Genomic DNA, 22989 nt, shown 5'->3' with positions numbered 1-22989 from the left:
CTGTCGGGCGTTACCTCATTTAGATCGCTTTGCTTGCGTATGAAGCCAATGTTCTACAGATTCCCCTAAAAACCGAAAGTTGTGTACCGTCTAAAAACTGAGTGAGGACATGTAAAGGGCAGCGTAACGCACGGAATATTTTTGTTCCACATAGTTCTCCTTCTGTACGTTACTTAAAAATATTCAATATTTACACAAAAATTCAAACTGTCAATATTTAATTAATGTTTTACTCGAGAGCTGTTGATTTGTAACGTGAAACAGAGGGGCGTTTTAGCAGAAATAAAAAATAGTGCGGGTTCATCACATAGCTCCAGAATACGCAATTTTCTGAAAGGAAGATAAAACGTAGAAGAAATGAATGGAAAACAAAAACGTTTCAGTAAATTTTGGGAACGTTTCTCCTGGAGTACAGCGGTTATTTTTATCGCTCAAAAATGAACATTTGCAGTCACAACCGCAAGAAACTTCTTTTTTCATGAGTTTGCCAGTTTCCGTCTGTTTTAGAGCAGTTTCGGGCCTCACACCATGATGGTAGACGACTCCACAAACGCCACTGGAGTTCCAGTTTGTGGTGCCGTAGCGACTGCTCCGTTTACAGCCACCGTCTACCATCATGGTGTGAGGCCCGAAACTGCTCTAAAACAGACGGAAACTGGCAAACTCATGAAAAAAGAAGTTTCTTACGGTTGTGACTGTTCTTGTTCATTTTTAAAAAACCTATCATACATCGCTTCCAGTATTTACATAATACATGTTCCTGTTATTGCTAAACAACTTTCTCACTTACCAATAGTAACAGGAAACTCTTGTCTTTGATCATGGTGAAGGACGTTCTAATCAGTACACAACAACAACAATAATTATATAGAATTTTTATATCTGTGCGTGTAATCTGTACTTGCGTCTAAAGTTTTTGCTTTGGGTGCATGGAAGCACAAAAGTTACGCCAGCTACTAATTTTTATTTGTTATACAATGAAATTTATATTTTGTAAGAATATAATATGCACAGTGGAATAACACTGAACTACGTGCGATTCTAGTTATGTGCAACACAAAAAAAAAAGATAGCTGGTATCCTCCCAGTTCCTTTCTCTCACACATTCGTTTATATTTCTTTCCCTACCAATGCTACCAGTTCTTCCACTCACTAGGTCAGGTATGTACCGTACCTAAAAGTTCGAACCGTGATCTTGGAAGAGCGCAACTCTACATAGGACACAGGATTCTGCATGCAAGGTCACGTAAAAAAGGAAGAAGGCGTCTACATACCAGATATCCCGTACGTCAGAACTCGTGAACGGAGAGAATTGAATGGGAGGATGCTCAGCTACATTTGTCCAGATTCTCTGTTGCTGTGCTGTGAATTGGGAACGTCAGTGCACTGTTACACTGGCAACTCTAAGGTTTACTGCAAGATCCAGTCTTCAGACTACCCTGTCAGTTTTGCAGCCACAGTCGTTGCAACACAGCTACAGAGAGCAGTGACACAATGGTTCGTCAACATGTATTGTCATTCCGTTTTGCTGATGATGTTCCTATCCGGAAGTAGCTGATCACGAAATCGAATGCTTCATTTGGCGTAAAACTGTGTAAAGAGGGCCGTCCTTGGTCTGGCGAGAGGGAGTAGAACTGGCTCACGGCTGCTTAGGAATTCATTGGACGTAGTGCGATAGTCTCGGGCTATTTTCCTAGGCTAGCGTTTGAACGCTTTGGACGGTCAAAGAAGCACAGCTTTTTCTCGTACATTCTAAATAACTACATGATTTGAATTATTTGCCCGAGCGGTCCTAGGCGCTTCAGTCCAGAACCGCGCGACTGCTGCAGTCGCAGATTCGAATCCTGCCTCGGGCGTGTGATGTCCTTAGGTTACTTAGGTTTACGTGGTTCTAAGTTATAAGGGACTGATGACCTCGGATGTTAAGTCCCATAGTGCTCAGAGCCATTTGAACCACTTTTTTAAAATTATTTGCCAACTGTTTGGAATACGATATTTTCTGCATTAACATTATGTTAGCGCTGTACGCAGGGAAAGTGTCATTATTTCGTGAATGTGGCAGCAGAAGGTTCAGACCTAAATCAGCTAATGCGTCGGCATGGTGCTATGCAATTCGCCTGAAACAACAGCAACAACTACCTGCGAGTATTTGGGGAGAATGGAAACAAACTGAGTCTTCTTTGTACCATATGTTAGTGGAAAGCTCCATCGAAGGGTGTGATAGTAGCAATACAACTGGAGGTATCAACTGAACCATGCAGTAGAGGCTGTTAGAGGAATTTCGCCCAGTAGTGTTCCTTAAAGGCTTATAGCACAACATTAAGAGACGATAAGAGACAGCTGAAATCGATTTCTAATACCTACAGATCCAGATATACTCTTTCGATTCAGCAGCATCTGCCCTCAAGCTATGTTTCGAGGAATACTGAAATTAAACCCTTTATGCCTTCCTTCCGATCATTCCATCAAAAACTTGACCTAAATTTTTTAAATGATAATTTTTCGAATGTACGCGTCAGTCAAAGAGCATTTGAAATGCAGATAAATAATACTTTGATATAATAAACTGCAACACATTTCATTTTCATATTAACTACTCAACATAGTCAATGAATGGAAAATCCTGGATGGAATGTAACAATATTATGAGAAGCAAAGCTGCTACTCACCATATAACGGAGATGCTGAGTCGCAGATAGGCGTCGCGTTTCGTCCGAAACAGCAGCAACGACTATCTCCGAGTATTCGGGGAGAATGCAAACAAACTGAGTCTTCAATGTACCATATGGTAGTGGAAAGCTCCACTGAAGGGTGTAATAGTAGCAAGACAATTGGAGGTATCAACTGAACCATGTTCGGGGAATGTCTCCCAGTAGTGCTCCTTCAACGCTTATAGGACAACGATAAGGGAGTCGTTTTGTTGTGCCTATCTGCGACTCAACATCTCCGTTATATGGTGAGTAGCAACTTTCCTTCTTATAATATTGCTACTCAACACATTACTAGAACACGATACAGGCGGGTCATTCGCTTAACACAATATTTTTTCAGAATTATAAACAGAGACTCTATTCCTCTAGCTCCTAGGCTCTTAATCAGGAGTCTGTTGAATGCGGCACTAATCTTCCCACTCTTCGGTATAGTTAGACACTGTGAGGGATCAGCAGTTGTGGTGAACACACGAACGCAGGAGAAGGAAACGGGAAGTGATGAAGGGTACATATAAGACACACGTATTTGCTCAAATATTTGGAGCAGCAGAGAAACTACTCCTAATAGTTCCAAATCAGTAAAACACCTTGATGAAGAAGGAAGAGTGATTTAATGAGCTTCGACTCTAGAGGTACATCTTAGCGTCTACCCTAAAATGCTGCACTAGCGCCGGTTGCACTCTGAGAACGAGTGTAGATAAGCGAGTGAGAGCAGGCAGCAGCTAGCAGGTGGCTGGGTGGTGCGCCGGCCGCTACTGGATGAAGAGCTGCCCGTAGGGCACCTGCAGGGCGATGCCGGACAGGATCTGGCGCACCGCCTCGGCGATCGCCTGTGCTATCACGGGGCCCACGTCCGTTGTCACCTCCCGCCAGTTCTCGTTCAGGAACATGTTCGTGTTCTCTCCTGAAAGCCACACATACAGCGGGATTAGGACGTGCAGCGAAATCTTTCCAGACGCTTTGGGACTCTGGACATGTTTATAGAATCACACGCTCTCTGTCACTCTCTCTCTCTCTCTCTCTCTCTCTCTCTCTCTTTCTTTCTTTGTACGTGCCAGAGACAAACGTAGGGGGTCATAGGTCATAGAAAGATAAATTATATGCACGCAGGTGCTTGACGTATCAGATATCAACCGGACACATAACAGACTGCGAATGTTTGTTTCTCATACAACTTGAAACGCCATATCTACGTTGAGTAATCGCTCCTGGATATTTGGTGACGCTTAAATTCCAAACAACGTCTTTTTTTCCATCAGTCTTCTCACTAGTTTGACGCGGTCCGCCACGAATTTCTCTCCTGTGCCAACTGCTTCATCTCAGAGTAGCATTTGCAACCTACGTCCGCAATTATATGCTGGATGTATTCCAATCTCTGCCTCCCTCTACAGTTTTTGCCCTCTACAGCTCCCTCTAGTACCATGGAAGTCAGTCCCTGATGTCTTAACGGATGTCCTATCATTCTGTCGCTTCTCCTTGTCATTGTTTCCTACATTCTCCTTTCATCTCCAGTTCTGCGCAGAACCTCCTCATTCCTTACTCTACCAGTCCACCTAATTTTCAACATTCTTTTCTAGCACCACATCTCAAATGCTTCGATTCTCTTCTGTTCCACTTTTCCCACAATCCATGTTTCACTACCATACAATGTTGTGCTCCAAACGTACATCCTCAGAAATTTCTTCCTCAAGTTAAGGCCTATGTTTAATACTAGTGGACTTCTCTTGGCCAGGAATGCCCTTTTTGCCAGTGCTGGTCTGCTTTTGATGTCCTCCTTGCTCCATCCGCCATTGGTAATTCTGCTGCCTAGGTAGCAGAATTCCTTAACTTCATCCACTTAGTTACCATCAATCCTGATAAGTTTCTCGCTGCTCTCATTTCTGCTACGTCTCATAACTTTCGTCTTTCTTCGATTTACGCTTAATCCCTATTCTGTACTATTTAGACTGTCCATTCCTTTCAGTAGATCATGTAATTCTTCTACACTTTCACTCAGTATATCAATGTCATCAGCGAACTGTATCATTGATATCTTTTTAACTTGAATTTTAATTGCGCTCCTGAACCTTTCTTTTATTTCTATCATTGTTTCTTCCTCTTAAAATGATTTTTGTAAGGAGACGTACTATTTCGAAGAGTCATTAAGGTCATATGTCTCTGAAAACCTGCATTTGTGTACAATTTGAACTCAAACTGTTGGAGACAACGCACTGTAACAGACCATTATGACCAACCTACTCACAATAGATATAAATAGGTTATTGGACAACATTTCTAATCAAGCTGTTTAAAATCAACGAACTTTTGATGGACTATTTCTGAGTCATTGCCAGTTAGTGCCAGTTAGATGAGCGTGGTATAATTATTGAACTAATGTTGTTACGAAGACTCTTTGATTGTTTAGACATAACTTCAACGTTCACATACATCCTTTCTCTCAAATTCACGAAATTAATGTAGGTTAAACTTTTGATAGCAGGGTGTGTTGTTACAGAACTTTGTTCTAAAGTACACAAATGATATTAGATTTGCACATAAAAACACGTTGTTGTATCGACGAAGTGAAAGAAAACTAGGAAATGTCAAACAAACAAATTGTGCACAAAGAGAGTTTCAGTGGGCATACAACACTGACGTAATGAGGTGAGTAGTTCAGCTTTGGCGTTTAGTTGTCTTATATTTAGATCGCGAGAAACAGAAATGTTTTTAATCGGTTATGTCGATTTGATATCAAAACACTTATCATAACATAAAAGCTGTTTAATCTATTTGAGTATAATATTTCTCGAAAACCTTAGAAGGCAAATTATCCTAACTCTGTTGAAACGACTACAATATGAAGCTTTTACTGTCAAGTTCTTCATTCATCCATTTCCAATAAACAACTTGAGCGTATTTCGAAATACATACTATTTAGCCTGCTCTCAGAATAAATTTTCACTCTGCACCGGGGTTTGTGCTGATGAGTAACACTGATTAAAACTGTGTGCCGCCCGGTAACTCGCACCTGGGACCCTCACCTTTCTAGGTACGACTTCCGGTCTAGCACACAGTTTTAATCTACCAGGAAGTTTCTCATCAGTGCACACACCGCTGCAGAGGGAAAATTCAGTCTGGGAACAATCTTCTGGGCTGTGGCTAAGTAATGTCTGCGCAATATCCTTCCTTACAGAAATGGTAGTTCCGCAGTGTATAAGGAGAATTTCTGTGAAGTTTGGAAGCTGGGAGATGAGGTACTGGCTAAAGTACAGCTGCAGGGCGGGGAGTGATTATTGCTTGGATAGCTCAGTCGCTACCGGCACGGTCGCTCAGCTTGTTCGGTCAGAGTGTTAGCTGTCCTCTGTAATAATAATAATAATAATAAAAACTGAGTGAATGGATCAACAACGAACTTCCACGGGTGTCATAGGATGTCTGCCCTAAACAGGTGTAAGAAACAATAACGAACAAAATTTAATTACAAAAAATTGGTAAATCACTTGCTGCGAAAGGCAAGGATCCCAGATTCGAGTCCCAGGCAGGCACACAGTTTTAATTTGGCAGTAAGTTTCGATTTTACCTGCTGATAAAAATTACACAGCGATTTTTTTTTGTCGCATGAATCTAGCCGAAAAGGTTTCGATTCCTCATAAATGAGTGGGGCGAGAGGTCACCTTTTTTATCCTTTATCCTCTGCCAAATAAGGTTTTAAGTATCTGTTGTCACAAGAAATGAATTTTAAGTGTTTCCCGCCAATCTTTTGAGTTTTGTATTCCGCCATCATATGTAAGGACATACCCAACGAATCGTGCTACTGTGAATGACTTATTTTAGAAGACGGAAGGATTCAGCCTGAGTGACATCGCATCGAATGCTGATGGGATGGGGTGAACGCAGGAAGCTGATTATAGTAAGTGGTCTACAAGATTATTCTCTGGGGGGTGTAGTCAAGTGCGGTAGATGGAACACTCACTAGACTGCGACGTACGTGTACTACACAGAGACCTATAAGATATGCAGAAATGCCCAAGTGAAGAATATCTAGGTTAACTTAGTGCCGTAGTACTGAACTTGAAAAATTTCTTTTGTATTGCGTCTTTTTTAATTACGTATTTTATACTTTGTGTGTTACATCTACGCGTTCGTGATACAAAATGAGTAAATAAATAATAACTAGATCCTTATTTAGAGTCTAAAAATGCAATGGAAGTAGCAAGCATACTTAGAACATTTAAGTTGACCATTTAGTAAATGTGGGATTGACTGTTTTTCACAGATAGTTATTCCCTCAGTCTAAAAGCGTACTAGTGATAGAGAGCCAAATAAAGCAATCTTAACTTGATCTATGAAGTTTCACGTGCTTTATTAGGGGCGCTGTTTTCCTCTCTGACTCACCCAGCAGTTTGTCGCCGTTGAACAGGTTGTCGAGCTGTATGTAGGTCCGGCTGGTGTCGAACGTGGGCGTCGCCTTGGTTGGGTTCAAGTACTCCTTCCCGTCCTCCTTCTTCACCAGCTCGTACTCGAACTTCAGCGTCAGTGGGACGTCAACTGGAAAACACAGGCTAGGCTAGTGAGGCAATTTCTGTAGCTCTATATTTTTGGCATCACAGGTTGGGTCTGTCTTACTGTTAGGCCAAACTTGTTATATCTATTTCCTTCTTTACAATATGTATGCCCATAAAATTGGAAATTTGTGGTAAGGACTATGGGACCAAACTGCTGAGGTCATCGGTCCCTTCGCTTACACACTAATTAATCTAAGTTAACCTAATTTACGCTAAGGACAACACACACACCCATGCCCGAGGGAGGGCTCGAACCTCCAAGGGGGGAAGCCGCGCGAACCGTGACAAGACGCACTAGACCGCTCGGCTACTCCGAGTGGCTGCCAATAAATGTAATAGAAGCAGAGACAAATTAATTGCAGATGAAAACTGAGGAAAGAGATCACATAGGTAGAATGACCAGATCTGTTACAAATTCCTGGATGACAAAGGAAATATTAAATTTAATTGTTCATCATTATCATCATCATTTAAGACTGATTATGCCTTTCAGCGTTCAGTCTGGAGCATAGCCCCCTTATAAAATTCCTCCACGATCCCCTATTCAGTGCTAACATTGGTGCCTCTTCTGATGTTAAACCTATTACTTCAAAATCATTCTTAACCGAATCTAGGTACCTTCTCCTTGGTCTGCCCCGACTCCTCCTACCCTCTACTGCTGAACCCATGAGTCTCTTGGGTAACCTTGCTTCTCCCATGCGTGTAACATGACCCCACCATCTAAGCCTGTTCGCCCTGACTGCTACATCTATAGAGTTCATTCCCAGTTTTTCTTTGATTTCCTCATTGTGGACACCCTCCTGCCATTGTTCCCATCTACTAGTGCCTGCAGCCATCCTAGCTACTTTCTAATCCGTACCCTCAACCTTGTTGATAAGGTAACCTGAATCCACCCAGCTTTCGCTCCCATACAACAAAGTTGGTCGAAAGATTGAACGGTGCACAGATAACTTAGTCTTGGTATTGACTTCCTTCTTGCAGAAGAGAGTAGATCGTAGCTGAGCGCTCACTGCATTAGCTTTGCTACACCTCGCTTCCAGTTCTTTAATTATGTTGCCATCCTGTGAGAATATGCATCCTAAGTACTTGAAACCGTCCACCTGTTCTAACTTTGTTCCTCCTATTTGGCACTCAATCCGTTTATATTTCTTTACCACTGACATTACTTTCGTTTTGGAGATGTTAAACTTCATACCATAGTCCCTACATTTCTGATCTAGCTCTGAAATATTACTTTGCAAACTTTCAATCGAATCTGCCATCACAACTAAGTCATCGGCATATGCAAGACTGCTTATTTTTGTTTGTTTAAAGGAGGAAATATAAAAATGCACCAAAGGAAACAGGGAAATAGCATAAAAAAGCCTTAGAACTGAGATTGGCAGAAAGTGCAGAATGATTACGCGGGAAGCTGTCTGTGGGAAGTTTAATGTGACCTTTGACGAAAAAGGAGACAGCTGTATGAATATCAAGAGTTCAGACGGGAATCCAGTAATAAGCAAAGAAGGGAAGACTGAAAGGTGACAGCAATATACGAACATTCACGCTCTATATAAGGGCAACTAACTTGAAGACGGTATGATATGTAGAGAAGACGAAATAGCTGGAGATGGGAGACAGGATACAGCAGGTAAAATATGACAGAGCACTGAAATATCCAAGCCGAAATAAGGCCTTTCGAGTAGAGAACGTTTTCTCCCGTTTAATGAGATCCATGACCCTGACAACCATACGCATTACTCGCAGCAGTCAATCTACCGATTCCCGTAAGAGTTTCAGTAATGTGAATGCATCCGTACTGAAGAAGATCATTGGCCAGTAAGCCTTATCTATATGAAGCAGGAGATCCCGGATTCGAGTCCTGGTAGGGGCACACATTTTCAACTGTCTCCGTTGATATTTATCAACACCTGTAAGCACCTAATGGTCTGTATTTCATTATAATTTCATTCTTCGAGAACTGCAAGAACACCAATGGTAACTGTTCTTTCGGACATGTCCGAATGAACAGATAGCATCTTCATATGTGAACATAAGTATTATGAAGACATTTCTGAAAGTATTTGGAGTATAGCCTGTGGGGTAAATGAAACGTGGATGACAGACAGTTAACACAAGAAGAGAAGGAAGTTTTTGAGATGTGGTGCTTTACAAGAATGTTGAGGATTATATGGGTAGATCGGATAATAAATGAATAAATACTGAATCGAACTGTGAGAAAACGAATTTATGACACAACCGCACTAAAAGAAGGGGTCGTTGATAGGACACAGTCTGATGTATCAAGGAGCTGCTAATTTGGTAAGAGAACGAATTGTGTGAGTGGGAAGGGTGGATGGGGGGGGGGGGGGAGACACAACGAATCCAGTGGAAAAGCTGTATCAAACCAGCGTTCGGACTGAAGACCACAACTACAACACCAACAGAAACACTGGACAAACATCTCCACAAATATTTGCCGATAAATGCCAAGGGTAAAATATCAGTACTCCTTTTGTAATGTCCACCTGAATAAGACCTTTTATTCTCTTCAACATTGATACACAAAATGGCGGCTTAATCTTGCAGAACAATGGTTATCTTAATTCTCTCTTTATCTATGAGAAAAAAAGTCAACGAGTAATGGGTGTGCAATGGCAGAGATCTAAATTTTTCTTTGTTGGATTAGGCATACACTGCTAGACCAGAGAGGTAATTTACTTAGTCTTGAAATGGTATACTTTAAATATTTTTTTAATTGAGGCTCTACACTCTATCATTTGTGTGTAAGAGCTGGAAAGCTTCCTTTCAACATAATCTGATAACTGTCAAAAGTTTTCCTTCCAAAGAGGTTAACGTCGAGAGCATTCCATAGCATACTTTGGGTTCAGTAATAACTCTACTACTCCACTTTACAATCAGGGCACAATAGAGCAGAATTTGCTTAGCTGTAGAGACGTCTCTTGAAACTAATCTCTGAATTTATAGCTCGTAGATCGTGTCCGTCGTAAACTCTGACATGTTTCTCTGTTGCTGGCTTCAATGGTTGTTACACTGCGAGTTTCAGTAACGTGGATCTAACATGGATCTTTTGAAACTCAATTCTTCATTCATTTGTGTCATCTACGCACTGCAATTCCATGTTTCTTACTAGACACAGTAGATGACATGTTTCTCTGTTGCTGGCTTCAATGGTTGTTACACTGCGAGTTTCAGTAACGTGGATCTAACATGGATCTTTTGAAACTCAATTCTTCATTCATTTGTGTCATCTACGCACTGCAATTCCATGTTTCTTACTAGACACAGTAGATGACAGCAACTCAAGATTCATGTCTGCCGAAAGGGCACTTGAACCAGCAACCAGAGATTAGCTGAATTCCTTTTTAGGTTAGAATCATGTGAAAATACATACTTTTCCGTAGTAACTTGTGCTGTCCCTTCGAACAGAGCACGACGTTCTCTACCTCCATGTTTAAAACGACGAATTATGCTGTAGCTCAATTTCTTTTCACAGGCCTGCACAAAAGTAATTGTTACTTCTATTACGTGTTACGTAGTGTGAATTGTTCGTCCTCTCAGTCATATTCGACCGCTTGTCTTATAAAATTCTTTTAAAACTTTCTGTAATTTGTGCCAAAATATTGACTGAAGCCAGATATTTCATTTACAGTGTTCATTTCTTCTCGAAAACAATTAAGTTACTCTTTGTCATTGTTGATTTTTGAATGATATTTTTCACTGCAGAAATTCTCCTCTAGTTACACTAGGCAACACTGAAAAAGTAATTGGGATGAAATAAATGTTTGTTAACTGTGTCGGCCACAGTGATAACGAAGTCCGCATCTCGTGGTCGTGCGGTAGCGTTCTCGCTTCCCACGCCCGGGTTCCCGGGTTCGATTCCCGGCGGGGTCAGGGATTTTCTCTGCCTCGTGATGACTGGGTGATGTGTGCTGTCCTTAGGTTAGTTAGGTTTAAGTAGTTCTAGGTTCTAGGGGACTGATGACCATAGATGTTAAGTCCCATAGTGCTCAGAGCCATTTGAACCATTTTGTAACGAAAACGACAATTAAATACGCGAATTAGATCTCTTTCCACGTTAAAGGGGGTGCATGTAATTACACTTTCTTAGCATTCATTGTCAATCCCTTCCCATATAGGCTTCGAAATCCCGTTCATGGTAGGAAGAGTGATGAAGTTTGTCGCCCGTGCTCGAAGCAACACGGCGAAGGAGAAAAGGAAGCGAGGAGCTGAGCATGTTTCATTTCAGCGTAGTTTCTATCTGTTACAATCTGTGTTCCGTTCCTTTGTCGGAAGAGTGTGTTACTGAAGTGTAGCTAGTGCGTGGGGTCATTGTAATTACTGTGATTCAATGTGCTTTGCTACATTCGAGGACAGGCTACACTGAAATCGTAAAGGAGGTCGTAACGTCATATATTAGGAAGGAGTACAGACTGTGCTTTGGTTGTGTCATCAGGGACCAGTACCAACCGTGGGCTCCTCATGTGTGCTGCATATCTTGTGCTTCGAGTCTTCTTCGTAAATGAATCGTAAAAGATCTTCCACAGGCCTTCTATACCCGTGATCCGTCGAGAACCATCAGAGCATGTGAGTGATTGTTATTTTGTATGACAATTCCATTAACACATGGCATTTCCAATAAGAAAAAAGTCTTCCTTGGCGTATCCTAATATGTCGTCGGCCACGTGACCAGTCCTCCACGAAGACGGACTGCCTGTTCCTGTCTCAGTTGACAGCGACAGTGACAAGGGAGGTAGTGAAACTAGTGCTGCACCATCACCTTGAAAGCCGAATTCTTCGAAATTTCCTGATAATAATGAGTATACAGAGATTCACAAAATAACACACTTTGAACTTAATGACCTAGTGAGAGATATGGAATTGCCTAAGGGTAAAGCTCTACTGCTGGCGTCGAGACTATAACAGTGGAACTGTAATCGCCGTATGGCATTCCATCCACCTTTATAAAGCGAAAAGAACTTGGTATTTTGTGGAGATGAGCAGCGATTAATGGCTGTCAAGGACATCGACTCCTCCAAAGGAAGTCTCAAGTGCGCTCTCCTGCACAGTGGCATCACTTCAACATCGATTCCGACTAGGTATGCACCTCCCATGAAAAAAACATATGATAATATGAGGCAGTTGTTATTGCGATTGAACTATGAAAAGCGTAAATGGAAAATTTCCAGGGATCTGAAAGCTACAGGCGTATTACTTGGGCTACAACACGGCTACCAAATTGTGTTGCTTCCTGGGCCTCTGGGATAGCTGTGTCAAAGCTCTTCATTATAAAAATAAAAAAAGAGAGATTGACCTAACCGTCAACCATTCGAACCACTGATCTTGTCGAATAAAAAAACTCGTAATTGTCCATGCTCTTCATAGAAAATTCGGCCTAACGAAAAACTTCGTTAAGGCCACGGACAAAACTGGGGATGCATTTCTCTATTTGAACGACCAATTTCCACTCCTTAGTGAGGCGAAAATAAAAGAGGGGATATTCGACGAACCGAACATATGCAGACTGTACAGAGATCATCATTTCAACAGCCCCTGTCAGGTGATGAAAAGTTAACTCAGAATGCCGTTGTTCAAGTGCCAACAAACTCTCTAGGAAATAAGAGAGCAGAAAACTGTAAGGATATTGTGGCAAATCTTCTGCACTGCTACAGTAGACTGGGGTTGCAACATGTTCTTAAAGTTACAATTCCTAGATTCCCACTTGGACTTTTTTCCTGACAACTGTGGTGCTGTTTAAACGAGCACGGAGAACGCTTCCACCAGCAAATTTCGGAGGAGGAAATGAGACACCAGGGGAATGGAGTGTCTCAGTGTTAGTCAATTACTGGTAGACACTAATCAGGGGATCACCAGCAGAAAACTACAAACGCCAGGCAAAGCGGTTAAGTCTTCAGTGCCCCTCTTCTGAGAGACAACACCAAGGTCTATACATGTATAAACTTAAACCTATAGTTATCATAACTTCAAAACGAGAACTAATCTTACATTTGCATTGACGTTTACGTCATCAGAACATCCGAAAACATAAAGATTATCTGTTTTTATGCCAGTTACAGAAAGAAAGTAAAGTTTTGTTGGCTGGTTTTATCATCATCTTAATGTGTTGATGGAAACTCTACATTTTGATCTTTTGACATGAACAAATCATTGTAAAGATTTTTGAAAGTCATCTGTTACTGAAGTTCTTTGTGCAGTTAATTATCGTTCATGACAACAGAAACAGTATCATAAGGAATATTCAACGTCGCTGTAAGATTTTTGGTTATATTTTTCTGTCATACATAGTCACATATCAAATTGTTGTCCCGCTAGAAAAAAGGAACTAATTTCATGATTGTTCTCCAGCTATAGACCAGACTATCAATATTTCACCTCGATGTCTTTTCTGTAAGACTTATTTTTGTATGGAGGATAAATGTGGATTATAATCATCCCTTTCTTGTCCAGGTACAAAATTCGTCGTCGATGAAACTTGTGTCCTCTTTAGAGGGACCAAGCGATTTCTTATTGATATCTACGAAAGGGGATTGCCTTGGAGTGTAATGTGTGTTAACATTCAGAAACGTAACTGAGTCATGTCTAAATGAACTTCGTGTAAATTAGTTGGTAGATTTCATAGAATACATTAAAAATATATAATTATTGAAATTACCAATGTAAATGTGATAAGATTCAAAATAATATGCTATTATTAATCAAGGATTTTAGTTAACAAGCCAGCAGAGAGCATAAGTAAATTTCAGAAACAGTAATTACGAGTTTCACTGAAATACGCGACGTGGTTCAAAGTCGCAAATTACTTACGGAGAGTAATGTTGGCGGGGCCACTGCCTTTCAGTGGCAGCACGAGAATCTTGCCGTCCACCTGGTAGTCGGCTAGGACTTGCAGCCGCGGCAGGAAGAAGCCCCACTCGAACTTCTTGCCTTTTGGGTCAAATCTACGACAAAGGTTACATTCCTATACTGCCATGCATGTTAAACTGAATCAGTGGAGATATAAAAGAATTATATTGCGTTAATGGCATTGAATAAGATCACTCGCGGGAAAGTACAAGTTCTTAAACTTCAGTTCTGACGCTCTCTGCTCTCCATGAATTTCTGCAAAGCTGCATCTGCTTACACAGGAAATTTAACTATTGGTATACTTTGTAATAAATAAACGGCTTACAGTTATTTTGCCCTAATATTTCATAGTGAATCAGTAGGGAGGCAGAGCTGAGAATACATGAAAAAACTTATTGACTCCTATTGTATAGAAGTCCTTAAAAACGTTAGCCATGTTAGTCCCAGATGAAACAACAGTGTAGTGGGATAACAATCTGAATTTTGTTATAGGTAGAAACTATTTAACATTTTATAATATTTCCTAGACATAAAGTACATTACTCTAATTATTTTGTGAAGACCACCGCATCTGTAGAAGTCTACATCCCTGTCGTACACCCAATTTAATCCAAGAACTTCGTTCTTGTCTTCCAGTCTTGTTGTTCTCTCTTGGTTTATGTACACATTGTACATTTTTCGTCTTCCCTTGTAGCTTACCCTAATTTATCTCAGATTTCAAACGTTTTACGTTGCCGAATGCTTTTCCCAGGTCGACACATTCTCCCCTTTGCTACAGCCAAACTGATCGTCATATAAAAATTTGGTAATTTTTTTTCTGTCAACTTTCGCCACCTAGGTGTCGAGCGTCATCTTGCTCTCAAGTAGGACGAGTAATATTAACCCCTGTCACGTTCTCGAAATGCCTCAGCAACGCAAGTGAACCTCATGGCATCAAAATATGCCATCTGGGAGGATTGTCCGTCACTGTGGTGTGGGCGAACCACACCGAAAGCAATTTTGTCACCACCGGGATAACGCAGACGCCAAATGCGCACATGTGCTTGGACTACTCGATAGCCGCGCCGGCAGTGAGGTTAGCCATGTTATCCAAACCCACCTACGTCCGGAAAATATGTTACTGGAAGACTTCATGGTTAGGACGATCGTTGCACAGGAGGAAATAGTAGGTCGTCACTGTACCTGCGAGACCTCCACACTTCGGCTGGACCAGACGTACTGGGTTGGGTTGTTTGGGGGAAGAGACCAAACAGCGAGGTCATCGGTCTCATCGGATTAGGGAAGGATGGGGAAGGAAGTCGGCCGTGCCCTTTCAAAGGAACCATCCCAGCATTTGCCTGGAGGGATTTAGGGAAATCACGGAAAACCTAAATCAGGATGGCCGGACGTGGGATTGAACCGTCGTCCTCCCGAATGCGAGTCCAGTGTGCTACCACTGCGCCACCTCGCTCGGTGGACCAGACGTACTGTCACACTTCGACGGTGCATATGCTTGCGGAGCTGCATCGCATCCTGCTTTCGTTAACTCAAGAGGCGTACTTGAGCAAGCCGGTAGAGATCGCTAGCATACTAAGCGAGATTGCTGCTCCACATGTGTTTAACGCAATGCACAACTTGCATAGTTCGCTCGGAAGTTTTGACATTTCAGAGAGTGATATATGATCAGGTCCTTTAAACGGAGATAGAATAATTCGCGCAAACGCTCGACTGTACGGGATACACATGACAGCATGCAAACGGTGTTGTGGAGTGTCTAAACCGTCCCTTGAAGGCAGTTACATTCCACTTCACGATTGATTCGTGGATTGATGCTCTCCCAACTGTGAACTTGCGATTGTGCAGTGCAAAGAAGGCCTGCAGGTGTCCCAACGGAGCTAGTCTGTGGCGAATGTCGACGTCTAACAGGAGGTTTCTCAACCACACCGCGGCTCACAACGGTACAGTCAAGATATCCCTGCGGGTCTGCAGAGTCATAGGCAGGTTCTGCCACTGAATGGAACTAACGGCACGCAAAATAGACTCTCTCTCTATACTACTCTCCCGGTCCAAACGAATCCTACTCCCAATGAACTATTTTCTCCTGTTGTTGACGTCACCTTGTATTCATCCCTTCACAGTTCCTCGTTTGCAATTCAGCTGACCGCCGTTTCGTCCTCTGCCAATGACGTCATTGCTTTCAGTATGGAGGGCGTGAGGTCTGCACGCCTCTCTCCCGGCCGTTGTCAGTTTTCTTGCCCTGGAGCCGCTACTACTCGGACCAATAGCTTCGCACGTGGTCTCACAAGGCTGAGTGCTCACTTTTCCAGGCCTCCAGCCAAGGAAGTATCCTTGGCAATACAGAGAATCGAACACGGATCCTCCATATGGCAGTCAATGGTGCTGACCTCTCACCCATGGAGACGCACTAGCAACTGTAGGTACTTAACAAATGCCACACTTCAAAAACAATCATGATATCGGTTCTAAGATCGAGCTTTATCTTGTCGACCCCCTTAAACGCTTTACGCATAGTTCACCTTACGTTAATTATACATCGTTCATTGTTTGTTTGTCTAAGAAGCTTTTGCTGCGTTTGTAAATAAACTCGCTTTGTTTTCAGAGCAAATTTCTAACATAGTTGTTCAAACACAGCAAGTCCTTCCTATTCCTCACAACTTTGCTGGGTACATACCTATCTGTACAATATCCTCGTACTTCGTCTATTTATGGTCCAAAAATTTTAGTCCCAGAGATGGATATTTATTACTCAGGTTATCCAAATCGTTGCATTAACTAAGAAATATATCCCAATGTTCCTTCACATTCCTACTGACGCCCGTAGTCGCTGATCCTGGGGGCCTCATGACCACTGGTTCGGTACTCTACGTTAACTAAGTCTGATATTTGAGGCGTAACGCGCTGCCCTCTGGGAGTCCAGACCAGGGCGCACTTACACAGAGGAGCGGAACTCGATGTCGGCGATGCCGTGCAGGCGCACGTTGCGCAGCGTGATGTTGAGGCCGCGGTCCGCCACGCTCACCTCGCTGATCACCAGCGGCTCCATGCTGGGCACCCGGTACTTGGGGTCTCCTGCAACAGCGCGAGCGGGAACGGGCTTCAGTTACAACCAACATGCCTTCGTACACACACGTTTTACGAGGGCGAGTTGAAAAGTAATGCTTCCGAATTCTTTTGAATGGAAACTCTTAAACCTTTTTGAATAAAAGAAACGTTATTGACATTCTACACTTTTATTATTGACATCTATATATATATTCCTCAACATAGTCACCCTGGCGACGAACACATTTCTCCTAACGGGAGACCACTTTATTTATACCGTCGCAGTAGAATGTTTGTTGACGAGGCCACAGCCGCACCTCTGTTTGCACCGCTTCATCATTTTCAAATTGAAATCCTCTAACGTGTTCTTTGGCTTTTGGAAACAGATGAAAACCAGATGGTGCAAAGTCGGGAGAATGATCGATGACAGTGAACCCAAGGTGCTCGATTACTGAAGAGGTCGCAGCGCTCGTGTATGGTCTGGCATTGTCATGCCGAAGAAGAGGGTTATCCGTGTGTGGACAGAATCTTCGAATTCGAAACTCGATTCCATCAAGACGTTACAATTCGCCATGGTACTCGTTTCAAGGCATGCCTTTGCAACACGCCCTCGTATACGAACGGTGAAAAGATAATCTTTTGTTAGTACGGCGCTGAGCAGCTTACTGCGGAACTTTGTTTTTATGTTGGTGCATTTTACGCAGTAACGTCAGTCGTATTTCAACGTGATTTGGGTAATACCGCTGACTGCGCGTTTTTCTGAGTTAGCCATGTTCCGTATGTTCTCAAATGGATAAACTGTGAAGTGCGTAGTCTCCAAACTTTCGTTCTTGACGATTGTGGCAACCGAATTTCATTGAAAGTATTCGAATGTTTACAAAACATCGATGGCTGGCAATATTGGCACGTTATCGCACCTCTGTCGGAATTGGTCCAGGTGAACGACTTCCCGAAACAGCAACCACAGATGGAAAACAACGAGGAAGTGTAGAGTGTGGTGTTGGGGTATGTACTGCTGGAGTATTCTATTTGCACATAGTGCGATTGGCTTATCAGTAAACAGAATGTATCGTGTTTTCCAGTAAATTAAAAGAAAACTGTCTACAAGGTGGCTGTCATGTAGTTTAATGCAGGAAAAAGAGATTGCTGAAATCAATGTCTCCTCGTGTTCAGATCTTATTAAAACAAATTAAAATATTTTGTATAATATTGCTATGGGGTGAGTGATACATCCACCACTTCTAGACATAAATGAAACTGCAGTCTAAGTAGTCGGAAGAAGCCAGTAACCCTGCACGAATTCCTTTTTTTCTGACAGAATTGTGTGCTCATTTTTTATGCATAACAAATTCCTGTTATTGATTTCCTTGTGAAGGCTACACAAACAACTGGAGAATACGGAGACTAGCTCTCTGTACAAAGCAAGTCTTTGTGAGCAACGGAAGAAAAGGGTACTTGAGAAGAAGCCCTGAGGCCTCGTATCCATAAATTCGTTAATGGAATATACCGGCACACAAAGGTTCTTCAGCAACGAAATCTGAAGCATGAATTGTTGGAATATCAAACTCATTTCTCAAACGTGGGATCTGCTGACATGTGTGTAATTCCCATGTATGACAGCATTCGTGACTGCAAGCTATGAGAGCCTTCGTCAAGAATAATGGTTCACGTACTGAAAATAGTTATAGGAAGAAACGATGGACTAAATGCGTGTACCTGAAGTGGATCTACGACAAGTAATATGTGCATTTTGAACCAAAAATCACAGACGAAAAAGTCTCGAAGATCTGGAAGGATTATACAGGATAATTAAGAAAATCGGTATATTCTGTTAGTTATGATATGCAGCACAAATAGCGAATCAGTTCATCAGAGAATTAAATATAACTTTAGCATACCTACAAATGAGAATGTCCAGAAAATTCAGCGTTGCCTACTTATAGGAATTGTTTCGATGTTAAGGGCATTTTACATGTTGGTGGTATCAGAGATGCTGGTGTTCTCGTACCGTGAAATTGCACGTTTCGTAATGAATCTGACTATGAAGAATAAAATACGTTCGCACGGAGATGTTTAATGTTGTAATGTAATAAGCGTAGAGGTACATATAATACGGGGAGATTGCGCAACAGACTTAGGCTTCAAATTGTTTTGAAGCCGCGCCGTCATGTTTGATGCCCCAGAACATTGGCAGATTATTGTTTACGATTTATTCTTCTTATAGCTTCTGTCGAGTGCACGCAGGAGCTGTTTTAAATGGAAAATGTTACAGTGTTTTCGTGAATAACACAGTGTCAGGAAGGTATTTTCAGACGTTTTTCTAATATTAAATAAATATTTGAACCAATAATACGACGCATTCCGTCTCGTTGTTTGTGATGTGAAAAGCTGCCATCGTAATACAGCTTTTTTCTTAGTTTGTTCTGAGGAAACTGATATTCGATCTATGCACTCTTCCCGAAAAAAAAAAGATCATACTTTGCTATGTTTGGTCGGTTGCCAATCTTTCCTTCTCATACCCTTACCAAAAGAGCTTCTCGGCTTGAAATAATAGGATAAATGACGCCAAATGACATAAATAAAACCAATAAAATAAACAACGCAAGCAAAATTTATGTATGCAAAAGAAAACGTCGTTTTCACTGTAAATAAAAGAAAATATCGTTTTAACGAGTCCACATGCGAATTAAATGCAATTTCTTTACAATTTAGACAAAAATCAAAATGAGTAGTACACCCGTAAATGACGGAAGCTGGCATTTTTGATCCGCCAGAAACTAATATGTGGGGCAACTGACCTGGCAGACGTCGGCTTCAGGTTTGTGTCGACAAGACAGCTCCCATTATTGTATTTCCATGGTAGGAACGTGTCACATTTTATATCAAAAAAGTTCTAGAAATTCCTGAAATTAGTATTTAGTTCATGAGAAGTCAGCAGGTTCCAATGAAAACATAAATGTGTAGTAAAATCTGCAGCTTCAACTTCCAAATCCGACCAATAAAAGAGAAGGACAACAACTGAGCTGTGTAGGTACTACGTCTGACAAATTATAATTTCGTAACACTTCATGTTTTAGTATTTCGACGTACATAGAAAATGAAATCAGTGTATTCGTCCCTCACTGTTGTAAACTAAATACGCAGTTATGCTTGAAATAATCCACGCACTCACACTTGATGTTAGTTTATTTCTGTAACTACATAAGATTCCATCCGCCAAAACGGAGACTCGTTAGCTGTTGTTTTTTACTTATTTCCACTTAGATTCGTGCTGGAGTAGTACAGTGCACAGAGAAGAAAAAAACTGTTTTTGGGTGTTTTATTAAATATATTCAAAGTGAAGCCATGTAAAAGTTGTGCAGTAGCAGCAGCTTCCTCAGAAAATATTTTGTCGCGTATGTTATCCTTTTTCAGCTTATTTTCTTGAGTTAGATTGTCAATAAGTAACAGTTTGCACAAAATATCGAAGCTGAAATACTATAATTATTCCGTTATTAGATGAATACTGGAAATGTTAAACATTTAATAAACAGTTTTTCACCAAGCGCTTTTTCAACTTATAACCATTCAGTTCCGCTATATGATAAACATAACCATCTTAATAGATTATTAATTGTGTAATTTGTCTCATTTTTTGCAGTGATGAGGTTGACAGGGTTGTAAATAATTTCATGAACATTTCTCTAGTACTTGGATGTAATGAACGCGTAAGAGCTTTTGTACTGTTAGAAATTGTAAGCGCGCAGTGTCATCAGAGGTGCTGTGTCGCCTGGAAGCTTGCTTCGACCATTTCTTGTTTGTAAGATGCGCGGGAGACGATGCGCACTGTTAATCGTGAAATGAGGACACAGGAGTCGGCAATGGTGTGTGTCATGAATAGAAATACGGCACGGTTGGAGTTATGTTATGAGGAAGTGGAACATTTTTATTTACTGCTTAATAATTTGAGATGAGGAAAGAGATTGAAGCATTCTGAGAGGAATATTTTATTATGATTATTTTGATGAGTAACAGAAGGAATTTAATTTAAGGTGATTGACTTCAGATTTTGCACTTTATTGCGGCAGCTTGTAGTTACGAATTCTTGGCTCTGATATCCAGAGATTCGAATAGGGGGAAAGATAAACTGCCATGCATAACATTCAATTTGAATTTGGAGGTAGTAATATCTGTTGAACATTTAAGCCATTTTTACGAGTTGAATTTTCGAAAATATCTCATTTCATGTTAAAGACTACCTACGTTTGTCCACTCAAGAAGTGTAATATTTGTTGTGTATTAATGTTTGTGAAGCAAAGAAGGAAATAATTTTTCAATATAGAACTTTTCTAATCAGGTAACTGATTACATTTGATGTTCTAATTTATCCCAAGTTATTGTCCGCATCCAAAGTCCATGCTAAAATATGAGTTATCATCTTTACTCATCCAGATCTGTTATGAACTGAGTATGCTATCCCATTTCCTTTTTTTTACAACTTTAGTTGTAGTTAGCAAATGCGACGCGCTTTCAAGACAATAGCATTGTCATGGTGTTTCCATTGTGTAACATGTAAGCCAAAATTAAATAATAAAATAGGAAAAACTGAGTTTTTCCAGGGCCAGTTTATCAGTTTAAAATTTTAAAGATTCGCGGTATTGTATTCAGACAGCGTTCTAGCCATTACGAATCCTTAAACAGACAGTGAACTACATAGGCACTTTCAAGTTACTTTTTCGCAGTCATATTTTGGAAGATATTCTGGCAGTCCAATTCCTATGTTCGAAGTTTACGAGTTCCTATGTTGAATATTTATGTAAGTCTACAGATAGCTTACAGTGTCAACAGGTAAAAAGTTTAATGAATGTGAACAATCATGCTATTTCCTTTAATGAATATCAACAATTGTATTATTTTTATTTAGATAACTTGCAAGGTGAGCAACATATTTCTGTAGTATCAGAACACTTTCTCCATTTTCTAGATACAAGTAAGTTATGTACAAAAAGATGTATATTTTTTATTCTCCCGACAAAAGTGAAATTTGGCAGTTAGAACGTTTGACACTAGCACTCTTCAAATAGGTTCAAGTTATACAACATGCAACAATTGATTACTCTAACGAATTCCTTCTCATTTAGCTTTTACCAGAAAATTTAATTTTTAACTAAAATTTTGCCTTCGTGCAATGCGACGAATAAGGTGTAAGTTAACATTTTCAATATTGTCTAAACATTACAATAACTGAGAAAGAGTCTGTATTAAAGCATGACAGTGCCCCTGAATGGATAGTAACACCGTGTGTAGATGAGTTAACCACTTCGTTCATAAACGCATTTCAAGAGATAATATGCAACAGAACAGTTCACCGCCTGTGAGCTGTGTCGGTGAAAAACAGGACTAAATATTAAAAAACTGATAAGCAATTCTCTCCTAACATGGCTGCTATTCTGTGGCAAAGAAACTGTTTCACTCCTTTTTTTCCTTCTTCGTGTAGGTACTGCGTTCCTCCTGGAAACCAATTTATTACCATATTGACCACAGGACTAGCTAGATAAAGTGCGTTTCCACTAGAAAGCGTTATGTGATTCATTGAAATAAAAAAAAAAACGAGAATTGTTTCCTCCTTGTCTTTACGACAAACTGCAAGCAGATAAAATGAACATTTTTCAACAGCCCGTCCACCAATACTGGCCCTGGAGCCCAGTACTGCGGTTGAGTGGGCCTGCCATCACACGTAAATACGCGCACGACTTCCTGTGTACTGCCGAGACAAATACTATGACTTCGTGCGTGCTGTGCTTTCACGCAACTCTCCTCCTACGCTGCATGTCTTAAAATGGCGTTAC

General features: G+C 41.0%; 1 protein-coding gene across 1 annotated transcript in view; it reads right to left on the bottom strand.

The window, feature by feature from the left end:
- Positions 1 to 3303: 3303 nt before the first annotated feature.
- LOC126161833 (circadian clock-controlled protein daywake-like) overlaps positions 3304 to 22989 on the bottom strand; it is a 43413-nt gene continuing 23727 nt past the window's right edge. The window contains exons 3-6 of the mRNA XM_049917939.1: positions 17053 to 17188; positions 14081 to 14214; positions 7086 to 7238; positions 3304 to 3615 (exon numbers count right to left, since the gene is read on the bottom strand). Of these exons, the coding sequence (XP_049773896.1) occupies positions 3464 to 3615; positions 7086 to 7238; positions 14081 to 14214; positions 17053 to 17188 (575 nt within the window). The 3' untranslated portion in view covers positions 3304 to 3463. The remainder of the gene's footprint in view (positions 3616 to 7085; positions 7239 to 14080; positions 14215 to 17052; positions 17189 to 22989) is intronic.

The sequence above is a fragment of the Schistocerca cancellata genome, chromosome 2, assembly GCF_023864275.1.
Source record: "Schistocerca cancellata isolate TAMUIC-IGC-003103 chromosome 2, iqSchCanc2.1, whole genome shotgun sequence".
NCBI lineage: Eukaryota > Metazoa > Arthropoda > Insecta > Orthoptera > Acrididae > Schistocerca > Schistocerca cancellata.
The sequence above is the reverse complement of the archived record's forward strand: the minus strand, read 5'-3'. Positions and strand labels throughout refer to the sequence as shown.